The sequence below is a fragment of the Ranitomeya variabilis genome, chromosome 5, assembly GCF_051348905.1.
Source record: "Ranitomeya variabilis isolate aRanVar5 chromosome 5, aRanVar5.hap1, whole genome shotgun sequence".
NCBI lineage: Eukaryota > Metazoa > Chordata > Amphibia > Anura > Dendrobatidae > Ranitomeya > Ranitomeya variabilis.
This window is the reverse complement of record NC_135236.1, coordinates 246,340,035-246,363,820: the sequence shown is the minus strand read 5'-3', so window position 1 is coordinate 246,363,820 and position 23,786 is coordinate 246,340,035. Positions and strand designations below refer to the sequence as shown.

General features: G+C 44.6%; 1 protein-coding gene across 3 annotated transcripts in view; it reads left to right on the top strand.

The window, feature by feature from the left end:
* LOC143775621 (long-chain fatty acid transport protein 2-like) overlaps nt 1-23,786 on the top strand; it is a 255,858-nt gene that overhangs the window by 117,041 nt on the left and 115,031 nt on the right. For 2 of the 3 annotated variants that reach the window (XM_077263967.1, XM_077263966.1), the window contains exon 4: nt 7,194-7,352. The exons of the other annotated variant lie outside the window; for it this stretch is intronic. In XM_077263967.1, coding sequence (XP_077120082.1) covers nt 7,194-7,352 — 159 coding nt within the window. The remainder of the gene's footprint in view (nt 1-7,193; nt 7,353-23,786) is intronic. 3 annotated transcript variants of the gene reach the window in all.

Sequence of the window (23,786 nt, the reverse complement as noted above, 5' to 3'; positions counted from 1 at the left end):
CTCGTTGCTTGGGTTTTCCAGAGCACACTCGGGTGGTCTCTGAGTACTTGTGACTGCTCGGAGATTAATTTTTCTTGCCGCAGATGAATGATTTGCGGCTACTAGACAGCTTGATTACATGTGGGGATTCCCTAGCAACCAGGCAACCCCCACATGTACTCAGGCTGGCTAGCAGCCATAAATCGCGCAGCTACATCAACAAAAACTAAATCTCCGAGCAGTCACAAATACTCGGAGATCACCCGAGCGTGCTCTGGAAAACCTGAGCAACGAGTACACTCGCTCATCACTATTGATGTCACCATGTGGTCTAAAACACAAGTTTTGGAAGGGTTCTTCCACTTTAAGGCCACATGCACACATTGCGTACTTGGTGAGTTTTTTACTTACCTCAGTATTTGTAAGCCAAAGGCAGGCGTGGACCAAATACCTAACATGTGCACGTCACCTAAACAAGGTGAAATGTCAATGGATAGAAAAAAAATTGACTAGCCATTCTGCAAGATTACAGTCAGAGTATTGATAAACTTGTGGAGTTGATTGGAATTTTATGGAGATCCTGTCAGCGGATTTTAATGGAGGGATTGGGCATGAAACGAGTTGCAGCACAATTGTTTCTGCTGTGTTTTTATTTTTGCAGGCAAAACCAACTCTTTTGGCAGTAAAGGAGCTGCTTACAAAAAGCAGGTTTTGCTACATTTTTGCTGCGTTTTTGGTTGCACTTTAGTTGCCTCTTGTGCATGCTGATAAAGTTTAATGCCCCCCAAAAATAATGATGCAACTTCCTTAATATTTTTGCACCAAAAACACAGCAAAACTTCATGCCTGCGTTTTGCTAGATATTTTGCTGCATTTTTTTAAACTTGCTCATTGCTTTCTATAGGTGAATAAAGCTGTAAAATTGCTGAAAAAACTCTGGAAGAAGTGACATGCTGCAGTTTGCAAAAACACAGCAGTTTTCCAAACCGGTAAAAAAACTAAACAAAGTGGGTGCATGAGATTTCTGAAATCGCATACCTTTTTGCTGGTACTTTAAAACGCAGCTTAAAATTTGCATTAAACATGTTGCAAAAACATAGCCTTCCAAGAAGGAAATAAAAATTCATAGCAGCTCGATGTCAATCAGCCATCTCAAAATAAGTGAAACATTAACACAGAAGGGTTCCAGGTACATTCACCTTGCGGCTGAACCCCTTTGCTACAAGTGCCCTGACTTTAAGAAAACAATTCCTGTTTCTTTTGGGTACAACCTCAAATATAATTCTGACTATATACTGCAACCACTATAGGGATATACAGTAGGTGCATATGAATTAATTTAGTTAGTAATAAGGTAAAGAACTGAAAAGGAAATAAATGTTGATCACTGGAGGTCACACTGCAGAGGCCCCCATGCTCAAAATTTTTTCCAATGCCCTGTTCTTTACTTTGGTGAATGAATGGAGTGACATGATCAATAGTAGCCCCAGTGATGAGACCACCAGTGATCATGTAAATGTGTATGTAAGGTGGAAGACCCTGGCTGCAAGTACCTATTTTGAGCCGGGTTCGGAACTACTGAGGCTGCGTCCCTTGTTTCCCAGTGGAAGGCAAAAAAGACTGGACCCAGGCTGGGTGTCAGGTTATAAGTGAAAGCGAGTGCAGCTTCATAAAGCTTTCCACCGGCGGTGACAGAAGCAAAGTGCGTGCGCAGCGCGCTCCGAGGGGTGCACAGCCGGACCGCAATGACACACGGCCTATCTGATGCCAGGACGCTGCCGGAGCCCACCGCAGTAATAAGAAAAGAGCTGGGAGCCCTGTTCAGTTAAGCGACACACCCCAGCCTAAGAGGCAGGGCAGAGTTCAGGACTGTTCGCTGCTGCCCTCGTCGCTGGACCGTGGTCTGCAGGACCTCGCTGGAGAAGCAGTGCGCAGTGGTTGTCAGCGCTTCAGTCTTGGTGGTAGCAGGCAGCGCGCAAAACAGCTGACAGAGATCGTGGTGCCATGTTCTTCGTGACCGTGAGTACAGCGCACGTGCCGCAGAGAGAGAACCGGGTACTGGACAGACGTTTTCAGCCTACCTTATCAGCATATAACACCCGCCCACGGGAGACCCTGATTGTGCTGCAGCCTTGTTTGCTCTGGCCGCATATGTTCATGGACTAGGGGCTCAGCAGAAGGTACCGGAGACCGACCGTTTCTGCCAGAAGACGGACCACTATTACCAGCTGAACCTTCTTGTACCAGCACCCCTTGGGTGGTCAAGTCAGGTTGCATAAGAGAGAGTGTTATGGCATCTGTTTCATCTGGGACAGGTTCTTCAGGAACCTTGGGTTCTTGTCCTGTTTGTCCATCCTTGAGTAATCGTTCAATATTTTCTTCATTTTCTTCCTCTACTGTCGTGGGAGCTTTCTCGAGAGTCTCCGGTGACTCTCCCACTTGAATAGGACCCTTTGATAGACAAGGCCGGAGCATATTCCGGTGAAATATCTGAGCAGGAGAGCTTCCTCCTTTTTTAGGTTGAATCTCATATACAGGCACTCTGGAGCTGACGCGTCGCTTTACTCGATACAGGTCCCTTTCCCAATAATTGTCCAATTTGTCCGGGGATGCCTTTCTCGCACCAAGATACATGGTCCCCGACCGGGAAACCTGTCCCCTGCAGCGGAGTCCTCTCAGCATGCTCCAACTCCCAAAGCCTGGTTTGTACCAGGCGATGCAAAGTCTGCAGATGATGACGATGCTCTCGAACCCAGAAGGACACCCCCATCCATGGGCAGTCCTCCTCTGGATCTAACTCTAACTCAGTGATTTATTTTCCCGCACAGCTGAATAAGAGGGTATAAGGAGTATAACCAGTAGTTCGGTGCACTCGGTTGTTGTACACTCATACCAATTCTGTCACATACTCCGGCCACCAGGCTTTCCAACCTTCCTCCAGAGTCCTCAACATTTGAATTAATGTCCGGTTGAACCATTCACAGGCGACATTCATCTTAGGGTGATATGGCGTGGTGCAAGACTTCTCAACTTGGTACATGCGGTGTAATTCCTCCATCACTTTCCCCAAAAAATAGGCAGAATGAATTCGCTTCGGACAGCCGTAGACCTGAATGAAATATTTGCAGATGGCATGTGCAGCTGACTCTGCGGTCTGATCTTGGGTTGGAGTCACAATGGCAAACTTCGTGAAGTGATATACCATTACTAAACAATGTTCATACCCCTGATGGGCTAGACCAATGGTCAAATAGTCTATCATTAGCAGTTCCAGAGGAGCGGATGTCACAATAGATTGTGTGGGGGCTCTCTTCTCTGGCAGTTTAGCCAATTCACATGTCCAGCATAACCTGAAAATCTCTTCTACTACAGCCCACAGTCGAGGATGATAAACAAACCACTGTAACCACTGAAAAGTCTTCTTTTGATCAAAGTGTGCTCCTTTTTCGTGTGCCTCGGTGGCCACCTTGAGCAACAGCGTTTCTGGAACTATGACCTGCCAGGTGGCACCCAGCTCCCTTTGAAGTTGTACTTTCCAATATAGCAATCCATTCTTCACCTGTAGACATTCCAAGTGTTGAAGAATCCGCAGAGTTTCCTGGGATAGAGCGTTACTCTCTCTCGAACTGGGCAGTCTCTTTGATGTCACCTATTGTCTCAGCGGAGCAAGTTCACTACCATCCTGGTGGGATCTAAGAATATGGGGATATCCTACTCTTCCAACTTTTCATCCCTATTTTCCCCAGGATTGTCATGTTTCATCCTGGATAGGGCATCAGTGTTCTCCACTCCTCTCTTGTAAGCGATCTTATACCGGAACTTTGCCATTCTGGCCACCCATCACTGTTCCAGAGCTCCCAATCTCGCATTCTCCAGATGAGCCAATGGATTGTTGTCGGTATGCACTAGTACCTCAGATCCAGACAAATATTCCGGGAACCTCTCCGTCATAGCCCGCACCAATGCCAGCAACTCTAACTTGAAGGAACTGTAATTATCCGGATTACATTCGGAGTCATGAAACAACTGACTTGCTTAAGCAATCACCTCTCTTCCATCCTGTATCTGCAACAACACAGCCCCAAGTCCATGCAAGCTCCCGTCAGTGTGGAGAATAAACGGTAGAGAAAAGTCTGCATAAGCCAACACAGGAGCTTCAGTCAGTGCCTTCTTCAGGTCTTGAAAGGCTTTTTCCTGATGTTCCTTCCAACGGATAGACCAATACTTTGCATCTGAGGACACTCCCTTCAGCAGCTCTAGCAGCGGTTTCACTATGCGGGCAAAATTCTTCATGAAATGCCGGTAATACCCCGTCAGTCCTCGGAATGCTCGCACTTCTTTCACCATCTCTGGAGTAGGCCAATCTTGTATCACAGCAATTTTCTATCAAGATGGTCTCACCCCTTCAGCAGGGACAACATGACCTAAGTACTTAATCTGGGTGCGGAATAAATGACATTTTTGAGGCTTCACTTTTAGTCCATGTTTTTGAAGGTGACTTAACACATATTCCAGTCTTTGTAGATGATCCTCGAACAAAACAGCATGATGTTGTCCAAATAAATGAGCGTAGCTTCAAAAAAATTCAAATCTCATAAATATCTTTCCATAAGACGCTGAAAAGTTCTAGGAGCATTAGCTAAGCTGAACAGCATTTGGTTGAATTCAAATAGGCCCATCAGTAGTATAAAGGCAGTCTTTGCCCTATCTTGTTCCGACATAGGTACTTGCCAATAGCCGCTGGTGGAGTGCAGCGTCGAGAAGAACTTGGCCTTTCCTAGTGCAGACAAGAATTCTTCAATCCTGGATAATGGATATGAATCTCACGGTGCAGGCATTGAGTTTACGATAGTCCACACAAAAACGCACAGAGTGCTGTCTTTTTTCTGCACTAGGACCATGGACTCTGCCTCGCTAGTGACGCCTTTCTGTAACATCTGACTTAGCATACTCTTCACTTCTTGGTACGGCTGTGGTGGTATTTGTCAATATCGCTCTCTTATGGGTGCGGCATTTTCAGTTGGTATCTCATGTGTGATGGCTGTAGTGCAGCCAAAGTCATCCTCCTGAAGAGCGAACATATATCTATAGCGTCCCAATAGAGCTTCTACCTGTTGAACCTGTGCTTGAGGGAGTTCGGTCATCTCAGTCCGCATCCGTTTCAAAATAAATCATCCCTCCTGGATATGTTGGGGTTCTGGTGTTGAAGAGTAGCTTACCATCACAGACCAGGGATCTCCCTGCTGTACCTGCAATTGCACAGCCTGAGGAGGTATTATTTCTTCACGCATGCCCATCATCCGAGCTATTCACTTTTGGGAGAAACTGTGATATCCTGGTCTTCTAAATTGATGCAATGCACGGGAACTGTTCCATCACGCACAATGGCTAACGTCCGTGCCGCCAGGAGTCCCGAGGGAAGTTGCTCTGAGAAAGAAGGCTCAATTTGAATCTCTACTCAATCTAGCGGGGTGTGAGCTCAGACTGGCAGATGTGAGTACCGTCTTCCCGGGAGGTAGAATGAGTCCGGCAGAGGTGGGTATGATCACTTTTTCTAATGCCCCTGTCACTGAAAGACTTTTGTGCTTGAGCTACATGGATTAATTGTTGGAATACTCTCCTCTGTGGGGAATGCGTGCTCCACTGCTTTAGAGTCTCGTTAGCGGGTTCGTTGTTGAGGAGACTCCCAAATTCCTTCAATATATTAATTCCCAAAGTGACTGTGTGTCCGCTACTCACTTTTCCTAGGGTTAGCACTCATAGGTATGAACAAAGCGTATGCAATTAATAAAGAACAATATAGATTCAAATAATGGGTTAACTTATCAGCCTGTGGTTCCTGGACGGAGGAGGCTGGAAAATCCCATGATGGCACCGTAGATGATGGGAAAAGTTTCTGAACTGATTCTGGGGAAAAGTGAAGCACTGTCTCTTTATGGCGGTGAAGTATCCTGGTCTTTCCATGGGTAGTCTTGAGGTCCTGGAAGAAGGAACTGTTCAGGTGGCTGTCCGTGGTACTGTGAAGGATGGATGGAGTACCGGAGAGGAGGCTGCAGTCACCCTACCAGTCTCAACGTGCACCATTCGGGTAATGCTATGTCATGCACTGGTGGCAGTCAGGGGTACAGTCCATTTTGTGCTATTAGTGTTGGAAGCAGTAGGGGTATTGGTCTCTGAAGATACACAGTGTCTATGCGCGTGGAATAATGGAGTGAAACATGGCCCTGCACATTGGTGTCAGACTGCGGAGAGGGAATTAACCTTCTCCTGTCTCTCCTGCTGTCTTCCAACCAAAGCCTGCGTCCTGGCACATGCCGTCCCTTTTATCTGAGACCCGCCCCCTACAGTCAAGTGCAAAGGTCTCTTCCAGTCTGAAAATGCTTTCCCTGGCAACAATGGTGACAGCCCTGACAGTTCCGGCCCTGACACGAAAAAAATATCACTAGCCCTGTCTATCTCCCTTTAAATATATCAGTGAGCTCATTCTAAAGCCTTATTTAGACGCCGTGTTGCACGCACGTGTTGTATCTGTTTTTGTCATGGATACAACATGTCCCCATTATATTCTATGGTGCTGTCCATATGTCCATATTTTTCACAAACCATGTGTCCATGTAAAACACACCTACACATGTCAATTTTTAACCAGCGGCACGGATGACAAGGGTCAATTCAACTCTATGGGTTCGTGAAAACACAAATAGCATACAGTATCCTGTTAATGTTTAACATTGCAAAGTATAGGAGAAGCTTTGTAATATATTTATTACTTTATCCATCCGGGAAAAACACTGACACATTGATGGTAAACACGAACACACGGATGGAAACCACTGATATCACTGATGCCGTTTTTTCACTTGCATGTTTAAACACTTAACAGGCAGTTCATAACATCAGCCTTTTATCTTTCTTTTTCTGAGCCCATCTCTGCTGATTTATGACCACAGATCACATGAAAGTTTTGCTGACTGATGTGATACCGTGGAGGAATTGGCATTTCTGTCACTACTTTATTCATCCTCTCCGCATAACCTTGGTGGCAGATTCCCTTTACGAAAGTCAAATACAACAAATAGTTTAGGTACTTCCACAGCAAACAGCACATGACTTACAGTATATTAAAAGAGGATTCCACCTCATCCCATCACAAACTACGAAATACCTAATTTCCATGTAATAGCAGAAATTTTCAATAATGTTTATTTTTTAAGGGCTTCCGAAGGCTGCACTGATAAACCAGAAGCGTGCTTTTGGAAGTGGCCTAATAGGCATGCTTTGTGGACTTACAAGTGAGGATGTATTCTACCTTACATTGCCGCTATACCACAGCGCAGGACTGCTCGTTGGACTCAGAGGATGCATTCAAGCAGGTACGCGTATTCATTTCACATGATAGTTTTTATGTACTACATTGAAGAGTATGGAATATACAAGGAACAATCTGATGATACTGAAATAATGACTATAAAATAGCAATGTAAATTCAAAAGAATTTTTATTAAACCATTTAAAACAAACCAAAGAGCAAGAGGAGGGAGGCATGTAGTCCAGATTGTTGATTCTCTGAATATATTCTCTGTTTTTAAAGTAAGAGCAGTGACTAATCCAAATAAAGTCTGAGGTGTGAGTGCATAAATGTTTTGCACTGGCCATGATCTGCGTTTAGGGATATTCGCCCAAATCAGATTTCAATGCTTTAAAATTAGTTTTTAGGTAGCCAAATTAACGGACCGGGATATTCCCTTCATATTGACAACTATGAACAGGAAGGGACAGAGAACTTGCAGCTTTGTTCCATCTATTCCTTTCCACATCGTGTAATGCTATTCACCTGCAGATGCACGGTTAAAATTCAGGCTTACAGCTTTAATCATACAGGCATGATTACATGGCTATAGTTACCGCTCACAGCACTAAAGTTTATTTTATACAGTATAGTTCCTACAAGAGTGTAAGCTCTCAGACAAACAATCATTTGGTCAACAGCCATCTCATGCATGGATTCTCTCATAGAAGGAAAGCATTCTGTTGAGCATTCAAGTGTTTTTAAAGGGGAGAAACCACTGCAAGACACCAAATAACAGGAGTTTATCCATAGCTTCCAAATGTCCCAGATTCAGCAGGACTGTCCCGATTTTAGGGGTTCGTCCTGCTATCCTGGCACACAGGTACGGACTGGGGATGAAATTCAGCCCTAGCATTTGAAATCACACAGGCCCATATACTTGAACTGACTGCCCCCTGACGAAGCCAACGCGAAACGCGCGTTGGGGCTTAGACGGTGACCCTGGTAATCTGCATTATGGGTAAGATTGGAGGAACTGGGTTGTGGTATCTAGTGCACGATACCTAAATGATGTTTAGACTATGGGATGTACTACACGAAATATGGCAGTAACCCGTTCTCTTAATCTCCTCTCTTTTTTGTGATATGCACTATTAGCACTTTACCTATGGAATAGTTGCAGATATACCTAGGGGCTATCACCGTTTTTTCAGTGTTGTTCCAAGGTTTTTCCCTTTCTGAATTTTTTGTTACTGTCTGTGATTTTGCTACTATATATGTATTGATTTTGCTTAATAAAAATTGTATTAATATATTTTTAAAAAAAAGATTTGGACGTGTACTCCGTATATTCTTTTGGTATTGATCCATATACTTGAACCCAGAAGCAGGTGATACTGGTACATAGAGATACGTATGTACATAGCAGTTTCTATGTACCTGTATCTGACAAAAGTAAGATCTTTTGTTCCAGTATAACTACTAAATAATAATTAAAAACAATGACACAAATGTAACTTTTTCTTTCTTTGTGAGTTCCTCGGAAATCAAACCCACATCCTACATCATTACAGGCAGCAGCTAAAGCTAAGAGCCATAGCCTCCATTGACATCACTTGGGAAATTTTGTATGCAGATTATACTGGTACATAGAAATACATCTATACATAGCAGTGAATACCTGTATTCTAGAAGGGAAAATTAATAATGTATTTTATTCCTATAAAATTACTTAAAAAAATGAAAAACAATTACAATAATGTCATGTTTAATGTGCTTTTTTAAAAAAAAATAAATAAACATCACAAATCAGCAAGTAACAGACATATTTGGTGTCTCTGTAATCATACTGACCCGCACAAGACAATGATCAGATTATAATAAAATGTAACTGTTATATGCTAAGCTTCTCATACTGCTTTTTCTGCAAGTTTTCTGCAGTTACTGTATATAAACTATATGGCGCAATAATCTTCTCTGATTAGTATGTATTTTGTTGCTTTTCTTTTATGCGTTTTCCTCCTAATTTGATGCAGATGTGAAGCCACATTTTAACACTTTTTAACAGCACAGAAAAGCTTTGATTCTGTGCTTAAAAATTAAACTGCACTTTTATTTCTTGTTTTTTTCAAGCCCCACATACAGGTGCTTCTCATAAAATTAGAATATCATCAAAAAGTTAATTTATTTCAGTTCTTCAATACAAAAAGTGAAACTCTTATATTATATTGAGTCTTTACACACATTTCAAGTGTTTATTTCTGTTAATGTTGATGATTATGGCTTACAGCCAATGAAAACCCAAAAGCCATTATCTCAGTAAATTACAATAATTAACAAAAACATCTTCAAATGCTTCCTAAGTGTTTAAAAAGGTCCGTTAGTCTGTTTCAATAGGCTCCACAATCATGGGGAAGACTACTGACTTGACAGATGTCCTGAAGGCAGTCATTAACACACTCCACAAGGAGGGTAAGTCACAAAAGATCATTGCTTAAAGAAGCTGGCTGTGGTAGAAAAAGGTGCACAAGCAACCTTGATAACCACAGCCTTGAAAGGATTGTTAAGAAAAGGCCATTCAAAAATTTGGGGAAGACTCACAAGGAGTGGACTGCTGCTAGAGTCATTGTTTCTCCGGAGCGGGACCTGCTTTTATCCTCATTTGTTTGTATTGTATTATGTATGTGTATATGTACATTACTAGCTGTACTACCCGGCTTCGCCCGGGTTAATGACTGCTGTTAGCAAAATAGAATGTGTTAACAAAAATTTAATCTGCACACAAAAACCACAAAACAAATAGATAGAAATTTAATTATTAAAAGGCAAAAACTAAGCTAATAGAAGAATTTCACAACATATATTAGCTTTGTTATACTGAGAATGTCTTTGTTGCCTATATTAACCAATCAGAGCTCAGATTAATTAACTGTAGCAAAATAGAAGCTGAGCTGTGATTGGTTGCTATTAGCAGCCTGATAAATCCCCAGCCAACAGTAAGCCCACCCCCTGGCAGTATATATTAGCTCACACATACACATAATAGACAGGTCATGTGACTGACAGCTGCCGTATTTCCTATATGGTACATTTGTTGTTCTTGTAGTTTGTCTGCTTATTAATCAGATTTTTATTTTTGAAGGACAATACCAGACTTGTGTGTGTTTTAGGGCGAGTTTCATGTGTCAAGTTGTGTGTGTTGAGTTGCGTGTGGCGACATGCGTGTAGCAACATTTTGTGTGTCGAGTTGCATGTGACAGGTTAGTGTAGCAAGTTGTGTGCAGCAAGATTTGTGCATGGCGAGTTTTGCGCGTGGCGAGTTTTATGTGTGGTGCGTTTTGAGTATGTGCAAGTTTTGTGTGAGGCAACTTTTGCATGTGGTGCAACTTTTGTACATGTGGCAATTTTTCTGTGTGTGCAAGTTTTGCATGAGGTGAGTTTTCCATGAGGTGAGCTTTGCACGTGTGGCGAGTTTTGCGTGAGCCTAGTTTTGCATATGTGTTGTGAATTAGACTTTTTGGCTCCCTCTTGTGGTTACTAGTGATATGACTCTGGGATTGTCTTTCCTCTGTTTGGCACCCACCTGGGTCGTTAGTCCAGGGGTGTTGCTATATAAACTTCCTGGATCCTTAGTCCAGTGCCTGGCATCGTTGTAATCAGATCCTTTCTGTTTGCTCCTGTCTGCTGGTCCTGGTTCGTGCAAAATTATGCTAAGTCCTGCTTCTTTGTTTTTTTGGTTGTTTGCTTGCTCTCATTTTTGTCCAGCTTGTACTAAATGTGATTCCTGACCTTGCTGGAAGCTCTAGGGGGCTGGTGTTCTCCCCCCGGGCCGTTAGACGGTTCGGGGGTTCTTGAATATCCAGCATGGATATTTTGATAGGGTTTTTGCTGACCATATAAGTCTTCTTACTATATTCTGCTATTAGCTAGTGGGCCTCTCTTTGCTAAATACCTAGCTCATTCTTACGTTTGTCTTTTCCTCTTACCTCACCGTTATTATTTGTTGGGGGCTTGTATCCAACTTTTGGGGTCTTTTCTCTGGAGGCAAGAAAGGTCTTTCTTTTCCCTTCTAGGGTTAGTTAGTTCTCCGGCTGGCGCAAGACGTCTACAACCAACGTAGGCACGTTCCCCGGCTGCTGCTATTTGTGGTGCTAGGATTAGATATATGGTCAGCTCAGTTACCACTGCCCTATGAGCTGGTTTTTTTGTGTTTGCAGACTTAGTAATTATTTCTGAGACCCTCTGCCATTGGGGTCATAACAGTATGCCAGGCCAACATTGAATGTTTAATGCATTGCAGAAGTGGGATAATAAGAAAGGAAATTCTGAGTTTTTTTTTTTTTTCCTCTCTTCTTCCCCTTTACCTCTGAGTGGCTTGTGCTTGCTGCAGACATGAATGTCCAGACCTTGATTACAAGTGTAGACCAGCTTGCTGCTCGTGTGCAGGGCATACAAGATTTTGTTACCAGTAGTCCAATGTCTGAACCTAAAATACCTATTCCTGAACTGTTTTCTGGAGACCGATTTAAGTTTAGGAATTTCAGGAATAATTGTAAATTGTTTCTATCTCTGAGACCCCGTTCATCTGGAGATTCAGCTCAGCAAGTTAAAATTGTTATCTCTTTTTTACGGGGCGACCCTCAGGATTGGGCTTTCTCGCTAGCGCCAGGAGATCCGGCATTGGCAAATATTGATGCGTTTTATCTGGCGCTCGGATTGCTTTACGAGGAACCCAATCTTGAAGTTCAGGCAGAAAAAGCCTTGCTGGCTATTTCTCAGGGCCAGGATGAAGCTGAAGTGTATTGCCAAAAATTTCGGAAATGGTCCGTGCTTACTCAGTGGAATGAGTGTGCTCTGGCCGCAAATTTCAGAAATGGCCTTTCTGAAGCCATTAAGAATGTGATGGTGGGTTTCCCCATTCCTACAAGTCTGAACGATTCCATGGCGCTGGCTATTCAAATTGACCGGCGTGTGCGGGAGCGCAAAACCGCTAATCCTCTGGTGGTGTTGTCTGAACAAACACCTGATTTAATGCAATGTGATAGAATTCAGACTAGAAATGAGCGGAAAAATCATAGACGTCAGAATGGGTTGTGTTTTTACTGTGGTGATTCTACACATGTTATATCAGCATGCTCTAAACGCCTAACAAGGGTTGTTAGTCCTGTCGCCATTGGTAATTTGCAACCTAAATTTATTTTGTCTGTGACTTTAATTTGCTCATTGTCTTCTTACCCTGTTATGGCGTTTGTGGATTCAGGCGCTGCCCTGAGTCTTATGGATCTGTCATTTGCCAAGCGCTGTGGTTTTGTTCTTGAACCGTTGGTAAATCCTATTCCTCTTAGAGGTATTGATGCTACGCCATTGGCGGAAAATAAACCGCAGTTTTGGACGCAGGTAACCATGTGCATGACTCCTGAACATCAGGAGGTGATTCGTTTTCTTGTTCTGCATAAAATGCATGATTTGGTCATTTTGGGTCTGCCATGGTTACAGACCCACAATCCAGTCTTGGATTGGAAGGCAATGTCTGTGTCAAGTTGGGGCTGTCAGGGAATTCATGCTGATTCTCTGCCGGTGTCTATTGCTTCCTCTACTCCTTCGGAAGTTCCTGAGTATTTGTCTGATTATCAGGATGTATTCTGTTGTGAATTTGGATTCTGGGCTCCCCCGGTGGCTACTGGTGGAATTGAACTGGTGTCTTCATCTTCTCTGTTCACCTGTTCCCATCAAGATGTGGGAGTCGCTATATAACCTTGCTGCTCTGTTAGTTGCTTGCCGGTCAACAATGTTATCAGAAGCCTCTCTGTGCTTGTTCCTGCTCCTAGACAACTACTAGATAAGTTGGACTCTTGTCCATGTTTGTTTTTGCATTTTGGTTCCAGTTCACAGCTGTAGTTTCGTTACTGTGTCTGGAAAGCTCTTGTGAACAGGAATTGCCACTCTGGTGTTATGAGTTAATGCCAGAGTCTTAAAGTAATTTCTGGATGGTGTTTTGATAGGGTTTTCAGCTGACCATGAAAGTGTCCTTTCTGTCTTCTGCTATGTAGTAAGTGGACCTCAAATTTGCTAAACCTATTTTCATACTACGTTTGTTATTTCATCTTAATTCACCGCCAATACATGTGGGGGGCCTCTGTCTCCTTTTGGGGTATTTCTCTAGAGGTGAGCTAGGACTAATATTTTCCTCTGCTAGCATTATTTAGTCCTCCGGCTGGTGCTGGGCATCTAGAATCAACGTAGGCATGCTACCCGGCCACTGCTAGTTGTGTGTTAGGTTTAGTTCATGGTCAGCTCAGTTCCCATCTTCCAAGAGCTAGTTCCTATATATGCTTATGCTATGATCTCTTGCCATTGAGATCATGACAGTTTGACCGGCCCACTAAAGGGTTAAAATCCTTGGCTGAGAAAGGAGAGAAATAAGTAGTCTGCTGAAATTTTTTTTTTTTTTTTTCTCTCCTTTGAATGGCTCTGTGTCCACCTGTTTGTAATGGATCTTCAGAGTGTAACTGCAGGTTTGAATAATCTCGCCACGAAGGTACAAAATTTGCAAGATTTTGTTTGTCATGCACCTGTATCTGAGCCGAGAATTCCTTTGCCGGAATTTTTCTCGGGGAATAGATCTGGGTTTCAGAATTTTCGAAATAATTGCAAATTATTTTTGTCCCTGAAATCTCGCTCTGCCGGAGACCCTGCACAGCAGGTCAGGATTGTGATTTCCTTGCTCCGGGGCGACCCTCAAGACTGGGCTTTTTCATTGACACCAGGGGATCCTGCGTTGCTCAATGTGGATGCGTTTTTTCTGGCCTTGGGGTTGCTTTATGACGAACCTCATTTGGAGCTTCAGGCAGAAAAAACTTTGATGTCCCTATCTCAGGGGCAAGATGAAGCGGAAATTTACTGCCAAAGATTCCGTAAATGGTCTGTGCTTACTCAGTGGAATGAGTGCGCCCTGGCGGCGACTTTCAGAGAGGGTCTCTCTGATGCCATTAAGGATGTTATGGTGGGGTTCCCTGTGCCTGCGGGTCTGAATGAGTCCATGACAATGGCTATTCAGATCGATAGGCGTTTGCGGGAGCGCAAACCAGTGCACCATCTGGCGGTGTCCACTGAGAAATCGCCAGAGAGTATGCAATGTGATAGAATTCTGTCCCGAAGCGAGCGGCAGAATTTTAGACGGAAAAATGGGTTGTGTTTCTATTGTGGTGATTCTACTCATGTTATATCAGCATGCTCTAAGCGCACTAAAAAACTTGGTAAATCTGTTTCCATTTGCACCTTACCGTCTAAGTTTATTCTATCTGTGACCCTGATTTGCTCTTTGTCATCTATTACCACGGACGCCTATGTCGACTCTGGCGCCGCTTTGAGTCTTATGGATTGGTCCTTTGCCAAACGCTGTGGGTATGATTTAGAGCCTTTGGAGACTCCTATTCCTCTGAAGGGGATTGACTCCACCCCATTGGCTAATAATAAACCACAATACTGGACACAAGTAACTATGCGTATTAATCCGGGTCACCAGGAGATTATTCGCTTTCTGGTGCTGTATAATCTACATGATGATTTGGTGCTAGGATTGCCTTGGCTGCAATCTCACAACCCAGTCCTCGACTGGAGAGCTATGTCTGTGTTGAGCTGGGGATGTAAGGGGGCTCATGGGGATGTACCTGTGGTTTCCATTTCATCATCTATTCCCTCTGAAATTCCTGAGTTCCTGTCTGACTATCGTGACGTCTTTGAAGAATCCAAGCTTGGTTCGTTACCTCCGCACCGAGAGTGCGATTGTGCCATAGATTTAATCCCGGGTAGTAAATACCCAAAGGGTCGTTTATTTAATCTGTCTGTGCCTGAACATGCTGCTATGCGAGAATATATAAAGGAGTCCTTGGAAAAGGGACATATTCGTCCATCGTCATCTCCCTTAGGAGCCGGTTTTTTCTTTGTGTCAAAAAAAAGACGGCTCTTTGAGACCATGTATTGATTATCGGCTTTTGAATAAAATCACTGTTAAATATCAATACCCATTGCCGTTGCTGACTGATTTGTTTGCTCGCATAAAGGGGGCCAAGTGGTTCTCTAAGATTGACCTTCGTGGGGCGTATAATTTGGTGCGAATCAGGCAGGGGGATGAGTGGAAAACCGCATTTAATACGCCCGAGGGCCACTTTGAGTATTTAGTGATGCCTTTTGGTCTTTCTAATGCTCCGTCAGTTTTCCAGTCCTTTATGCATGATATTTTTCGCGATTATTTGGGTAAATTTATGATTGTGTATCTGGATGATATTCTGATTTTTTCGGATGACTGGGACTCTCATGTCCAGCAAGTCAGGAGGGTTTTTCAGGTTTTGCGGTCTAATTCTTTGTGTGTGAAGGGTTCTAAGTGTGTTTTTGGGGTACAGAGGATTTCCTTTTTGGGATATATTTTTTCCCCCTCTTCCATTGAAATGGATCCTGTCAAGGTTCAAGCTATTTGTGATTGGACGCAGCCCTCTTCTCTTAAGAGTCTTCAGAAATTTTTGGGCTTTGCTAACTTTTATCGTCGATTTATTGCTGGTTTTTCGGATATTGCTAAGCCATTGACCGATTTGACTAAGAAGGGTGCTGATGTTGCTGATTGGTCCCCTGATGCTGTGGAGGCCTTTCGGGAGCTTAAGCGCCGTTTTTCCTCTGCCCCTGTGTTGCGTCAGCCTGATGTTGCTCTACCTTTTCAGGTTGAGGTCGACGCTTCTGAGATCGGAGCTGGGGCAGTGTTGTCGCAGAAAAGTTCTGACTGCTCCGTGATGAGGCCTTGTGCCTTCTTTTCCCGTAAATTTTCGCCCGCTGAGCGGAATTATGATGTTGGGAATCGGGAGCTTTTGGCCATGAAGTGGGCTTTTGAGGAGTGGCGCCATTGGCTTGAGGGGGCCAGACATCAGGTGGTGGTATTGACTGACCACAAAAATTTGATTTATCTTGAGACCGCCAGGCGCCTGAATCCTAGACAGGCGCGCTGGTCATTATTTTTCTCTCGGTTTAATTTTGTGGTGTCATACCTACCGGGTTCTAAGAATGTTAAGGCGGATGCCCTTTCTAGGAGTTTTGAGCCTGACTCACCTGGTAACTCTGAGCCCACAGGTATCCTTAAGGATGGAGTGGTATTGTCAGCCGTTTCTCCAGACCTGCGGCGGGCCTTGCAGGAGTTTCAGGCGGATAGACCTGATCGTTGCCCACCTGATAAACTGTTTGTTCCTGATGATTGGACCAGTAGAGTCATCTCTGAGGTTCATTCTTCTGCGTTGGCAGGTCATCCTGGCATTTTTGGTACCAGGGATTTGGTGGCAAGGTCCTTCTGGTGGCCTTCCCTGTCACGAGATGTGCGAGGCTTTGTGCAGTCTTGTGACGTTTGTGCTCGGGCCAAGCCTTGTTGTTCTCGGGCTAGTGGATTGTTGTTGCCCTTGCCTATTCCTAAGAGGCCTTGGACGCACATCTCGATGGATTTTATTTCAGATCTGCCTGTTTCTCAGAAGATGTCTGTCATCTGGGTGGTGTGTGACCGTTTCTCTAAGATGGTCCATTTGGTTCCTCTGCCCAAGTTGCCTTCTTCTTCCGAGTTGGTTCCTCTGTTTTTTCAAAATGTTGTTCGTTTGCATGGTATTCCTGAGAATATCGTTTCTGACAGAGGGACCCAATTCGTGTCTAGATTTTGGCGGGCATTCTGTGCTAGGATGGGCATAGATTTATCTTTTTCGTCCGCTTTCCATCCTCAGACGAATGGCCAGACCGAGCGGATTAATCAGACCCTGGAGACATATCTGAGGTGTTTTGTGTCTGCTGACCAGGATGATTGGGTTGCTTTTTTGCCATTGGCGGAGTTCGCTCTCAATAATCGGGCCAGCTCTGCCACTTTGGTGTCCCCGTTTTTCTGTAATTCGGGGTTTCATCCTCGATTTTCCTCTGGTCAGGTGGAATCTTCGGATTGTCCTGGAGTGGATGCTGTGGTGGAGAGATTGCATCAGATCTGGGGGCAGGTGGTGGACAATTTGAGGTTGTCCCAGGAGAAGACTCAGCTTTTTGCCAACCGCCACCGTCGTGTTGGTCCTCGGCTTTGTGTTGGGGATTTGGTGTGGTTGTCTTCTCGTTTTGTCCCTATGAGGGTCTCTTCTCCTAAGTTTAAGACTCGGTTCATTGGCCCGTATAAGATATTGGAGATTCTTAACCCTGTTTCCTTCCGTTTGGACCTCCCTGCATCCTTTTCTATTCATAACGTTTTTCATCGGTCATTATTGCGCAGGTATGAGGTACCGGTTGTGCCTTCCGTTGAGCCTCCTGCTCCGGTGTTGGTTGAGGGTGAGTTGGAGTACGTTGTGGAGAAAATCTTAGACTCTCGTGTTTCCAGACGGAGACTCCAGTATCTGGTCAAGTGGAAGGGATACGGCCAGGAGGATAATTCTTGGGTGAATGCATCTGATGTTCATGCCTCTGATCTGGTTCGTGCCTTTCATAGGGCCCATCCTGATCGCCCTGGTGGTTCTGGTGAGGGTTCGGTGCCCCCTCCTTGAGGGGGGGGTACTGTTGTGAATTTGGATTCTGGGCTCCCCCGGTGGCTACTGGTGGAATTGAACTGGTGTCTTCATCTTCTCTGTTCACCTGTTCCCATCAAGATGTGGGAGTCGCTATATAACCTTGCTGCTCTGTTAGTTGCTTGCCGGTCAACAATGTTATCAGAAGCCTCTCTGTGCTTGTTCCTGCTCCTAGACAACTACTAGATAAGTTGGACTCTTGTCCATGTTTGTTTTTGCATTTTGGTTCCAGTTCACAGCTGTAGTTTCGTTACTGTGTCTGGAAAGCTCTTGTGAACAGGAATTGCCACTCTGGTGTTATGAGTTAATGCCAGAGTCTTAAAGTAATTTCTGGATGGTGTTTTGATAGGGTTTTCAGCTGACCATGAAAGTGTCCTTTCTGTCTTCTGCTATGTAGTAAGTGGACCTCAAATTTGCTAAACCTATTTTCATACTACGTTTGTTATTTCATCTTAATTCACCGCCAATACATGTGGGGGGCCTCTGTCTCCTTTTGGGGTATTTCTCTAGAGGTGAGCTAGGACTAATATTTTCCTCTGCTAGCATTATTTAGTCCTCCGGCTGGTGCTGGGCATCTAGAATCAACGTAGGCATGCTACCCGGCCACTGCTAGTTGTGTGTTAGGTTTAGTTCATGGTCAGCTCAGTTCCCATCTTCCAAGAGCTAGTTCCTATATATGCTTATGCTATGATCTCTTGCCATTGAGATCATGACAGTATTCAGCGAGTCCAGGTCCAGTGCTCTGCCTCCTCATGGGGACTGTGACTGCGCCATAGATTTGATTCCAGGTAGTAAATTTCCTAAGGGAAGACTATTTAATCTGTCTGTACCTGAGCATGCCGCAATGCGTTCGTATATCAAGGAGTCTCTGGAGAAGGGGCATATCCGTCCATCCTCTTCCCCTCTTGGTGCGGGATTCTTTTTTGTGGCCAAGAAGGACGGATCTTTGAGACCTTGTATTGACTATCGGCTTCTGAATAAAATCACTGTTAAATTTCAGTATCCTTTGCCTCTGTTGTCGGACTTGTTTGCCCGGATTAAAGGTGCCAAGTGGTTCACCAAGATAGATCTTCGTGGTGCGTACAACCTTGTGCGCATTAAGCAAGGAGATGAATGGAAGACTGCATTTAATACGCCCGAAGGTCATTTTGAGTACTTGGTGATGCCTTTTGGGCTCTCTAATGCTCCCTCAGTGTTTCAGTCCTTTATGCATGATATTTTCCGGAAGTATCTGGATAAATTTATGATTGTTTATCTGGATGATATGCTGGTTTTCTCTGAAGATTGGGACTCTCATGTGGAGCAGGTCAGGATGGTGTTTCAGGTTTTGCGAGAGAATGCTTTGTTTGTTAAGGGCTCAAAGTGTCTCTTTGGAGTACAGAAGGTTCCCTTTTTGGGGTTTATTTTTTCCCCTTCTGCTGTGGAGATGGACCCAGTCAAGGTCCGAGCTATTCATGATTGGACTCAACCCTCGTCAGTTAAGAGTCTTCAGAAGTTCTTGGGTTTTGCTAACTTCTACCGTCGTTTTATCGCTAATTTTTCTAGCGTTGTTAAACCTTTGACGGATATGACCAAGAAAGGTTCTGATGTTGCTAACTGGGCTCCTGCAGCCGTGGAGGCGTTCCAAGAGTTGAAGCGCCGGTTTACTTCGGCGCCTGTTTTGTGCCAGCCTGATGTCTCACTTCCCTTTCAGGTCGAAGTGGATGCTTCTGAGATTGGGGCAGGGGCCGTTTTGTCGCAGAGAGGCCCTGGTTGCTCGGTAATGAGACCATGTGCTTTCTTCTCTAGGAAGTTTTCGCCTGCTGAGCGGAATTATGATGTTGGCAATCGGGAGTTGCTGGCCATGAAGTGGGCATTTGAGGAGTGGCGTCATTGGCTCGAGGGTGCTAAGCATCGTGTGGTGGTCTTGACTGATCACAAAAATTTGATGTATCTTGAGTCTGCTAAACGCCTGAATCCTAGACAGGCCCGCTGGTCATTGTTTTTCTCCCGTTTTGACTTTGTGGTCTCGTATTTACCAGGTTCAAAGAATGTGAAGGCTGATGCTCTTTCAAGGAGCTTTGTGCCTGACTCTCCTGGAGTCGCAGAACCAGTTGGTATTCTTAAAGAGGGAGTTATCTTGTCAGCCATTTCTCCTGATTTGCGACGTGTGTTGCAGAGATTTCAGGCTGGTAGACCTGACTCTTGTCCAACTGACAGACTGTTTGTTCCTGATAAGTGGACCAGCAGAGTCATTTCCGAGGTTCATTCCTCGGTGTTGGCAGGGCATCCGGGAATTTTTTGCACCAGAGATCTGGTGGCTAGGTCCTTTTGGTGGCCTTCCTTGTCACGGGATGTGCGGTCATTTGTGCAGTCCTGTGGGACTTGTGCTCGAGCTAAGCCTTGCTGTTCTCGTGCCAGCGGGTTGCTCTTGCCCTTGCCTGTCCCGAAGAGGCCTTGGACACACATTTCCATGGATTTCATTTCAGATCTCCCGGTGTCTCAGGGCATGTCTGTCATCTGGGTGGTATGTGATCACTTTTCTAAAATGGTCCATTTGGTGCCTTTGCCTAAGCTGCCTTCCTCTTCCGATCTGGTTCCTGTGTTCTTTCAGAATGTGGTTCGTTTACACGGCATTCCGGAGAATATTGTGTCTGACAGAGGATCCCAGTTTGTTTCCAGGTTCTGGCGATCCTTTTGTGCTAGGATGGGCATTGATTTGTCGTTTTCGTCTGCCTTTCATCCTCAGACTAATGGACAAACGGAGCGAACTAATCAGACTCTGGAGGCTTATTTTAGGTGTTTTGTTTCGGCAGATCAGGATGATTGGGTGACCTTCTTGCCGTTGGCTGAGTTTGCCCTTAATAATCGGGCTAGTTCCACTACTTTGGTTTCGCCATTTTTCTGCAACTCTGGTTTCCACCCTCGTTTTTCCTCGGGACATGTGGAGCCTTCTGACTGTCCTGGGGTAGATTCTGTGGTGGATAGGTTGCAGCAGATCTGGAATCATGTGGTGGACAACTTAAAGTTGTCACAGGAGAAGGCTCAGCGTTTTGCCAACCGCCGCCGCGGTGTGGGTCCCCGACTTCGTGTTGGGGATTTGGTATGGCTGTCTTCTCGATTTGTTCCTATGAAGGTCTCCTCTCCTAAATTTAAGCCTCGCTTCATCGGTCCTTACAAGATATTGGAAATCCTTAATCCTGTGTCCTTTCGCTTGGATCTTCCGGTGTCGTTTGCCATTCACAACGTGTTCCATAGGTCTTTGTTGCGGCGGTACGTTGTACCTGTGGTTCCTTCTGTTGAGCCTCCTGCTCCGGTGTTGGTTGAGGGCGAGTTGGAGTACGTGGTGGAGAAGATCTTGGATTCTCGTCTCTCCAGACGGAGGCTTCAGTATCTGGTCAAGTGGAAGGGCTATGGTCAGGAGGATAATTCCTGGGTGGTTGCCTCTAATGTGCATGCGGCCGATTTAGTTCGTGCCTTTCACGCTGCTCATCCTGATCGCCCTGGTGGTCTTGGTGAGGGTTCGGTGACCCCTCCTTAAGGGGGGGGTACTGTTGTGAATTAGACTTTTTGGCTCCCTCTTGTGGTTACTAGTGATATGACTCTGGGATTGTCTTTCCTCTGTTTTGCACCCACCTGGGTCGTTAGTCCAGGGGTGTTGCTATATAAACTTCCTGGATCCTTAGTCCAGTGCCTGGCATCGTTGTAATCAGATCCTTTTTGTTTGCTCCTATCTGCTGGTCCTGGTTCATGCAAAATTAAGCTAAGTCCTGCTTCTTTGTTTTTTCAGTTATTTGCTTGCTCTCATTTTTGTCCAGCTTGTACTAAATGTGATTCCTGACCTTGCTGGAAGCTCTAGGGGGCTGGTGTTCTCCCCCCGGGCCGTTAGATGGTTCGGGGGTTCTTGAATATCCAGCGTGGATATTTTGATAGGGTTTTTGCTGACCATATAAGTCTTCTTACTATATTCTGCTATTAGCTAGTGGGCCTCTCTTTGCTAAATACCTAGCTCATTCTTACGTTTGTCTTTTCCTCTTACCTCACCGTTATTATTTGTTGGGGACTTGTATCCAACTTTTGGGGTCTTTTCTCTGGAGGCAAGAAAGGTCTTTCTTTTCCCTTCTAGGGTTAGTTAGTTCTCCGGCTGGCGCGAGACGTCTAGAACCAACGTAGGCACGTTCCCCGGCTGCTGCTATTTGTGGTGCTAGGATTAGATATATGGTCAGCTCAGTTACCACTGCCCTATGAGCTGGTTTTTTGTGTTTGCAGACTTAGTAATTATTTCTGAGACCCTCTGCCATTGGGGTCATAACACATATGGCGAGATTGCATGTAGCGAGTTTTTATCGTGGCGAGTTTTGAGTGGTGACTTTTGTGTTTCGACTTTTATGTGGCGAAGTTGGTGTGTGTGTGGTGAAATGTGTGCTGAGGGTCTTATATGTGTTCAAGCACGTGGTAGTGTGTGGCGCATTTTGTGTTTGTGTTCATATCCCCGTGTGTGGTGAGTATCCCATGTCGGGGCCCCACCTTAGCAACTGTACGGTATATACTCTTTGGCGCCATCGCTCTCATTCTTTAAGTCCCCATTGTTCACATCTGGCAGCTGTCAATTTTCCTTCAACACTTTTCCCTTCACTTTTTCCCCATTATGTAGATAGGGGCAAAATTGTTTGGTGAATTGGAATGCGCGGGGTTAAAATTTCACCTCACAACATAGCCTATGACGCTCTCGGGGTCCAGACGTGTGACTGTGCAAAATTTTGTGGTTGTAGCTGCGACGGTGCAGATGCCAATCCCGGACATACACACATACATACATACACACATTCAGCTTTATATATTAGATATACCTGTATGTAATCTCCTGTATATAGTATATACCTGTGTGTTATCTCACCTATGTATAGTATATATCTGTGTGTCATCTCCTCCTGTATATAGTATATATCTGTATGTCATCTCCTCCTATACATAGCATATACCTGTATGTCATCTCCTCCTGTATATACTATATACCTGTATGTCATCTCCTCCTCTATATAGTATATACCTGTGTGTCATCTCCCCTGTAAATAGTATATACCTGTGTGTCATCTCCTCCTGTATATAGTATATATCTGTATGTCATCTCCTCCTGTATTAGCCCTCGTTCACACGTTATTTGGTCAGTATTTTTACCTCAGTATTTGTAAGCTAAATTGGCAGCCTGATAAATCCCCAGCCAACAGTAAGCCCACCCCCTGGCAGTATATATTAGCTCACACATACACATAATAGACTGGTCATGTGACTGACAGCTGCCAGATTCCTATATGGTACATTTGTTGCTCTTGTAGTTTGTCTGCTTATTAATCAGATTTTTATTTTTGAAGGATAATACCAGACTTGTGTGTGTTTTAGGGCGAGTTTCGTGTGTCAAGTTGTGTGTGTTGAGTTGTGTGTGGCGACATGCATGTAGCGACTTTTGTGAGATGAGTTTTGTGTGGCGACATGCATGTAGCAACTTTTTGTGTGTCGAGTTGCATGTGACAGGTTAGTGTAGCAAGTTGTGTGCAGCAAGTTTTGCGCATGGCGAGTTTTGCGCGTGGCGAGTTTTATGTGTGGTGCCTTTTGAGTATGTGCAAGTTTTGTGTGAGGCAACTTTTGCATGTGTTGCAACTTTTGTGCATGTGGCAATTTTTCTGCGTGTGGCAATTTTTCTGCGTGTGCAAGTTTTGCGTGTGGCGAGTTTTCCATGAGGTGAGTTTTGCACGTGTGGCGAGTTTTGCATGTGGAGAGTTTTGCGCGTGGCGAGTTTTGAGCGGCGACTTTTGTGTTTCGACTTTTATGTGGCGAGGTTGGTGTATGTGTGGTGAAATGTGCGCTGAGGGTGGTATATGTGTTCGAGCACGTGGTAGTGTGTGGCGCATTTTGTGTGTGTGTTCATATCCCCGTGGTGGTGTGGTGATTATCCCATGTTGGGGCCCCACCTTAGCAAC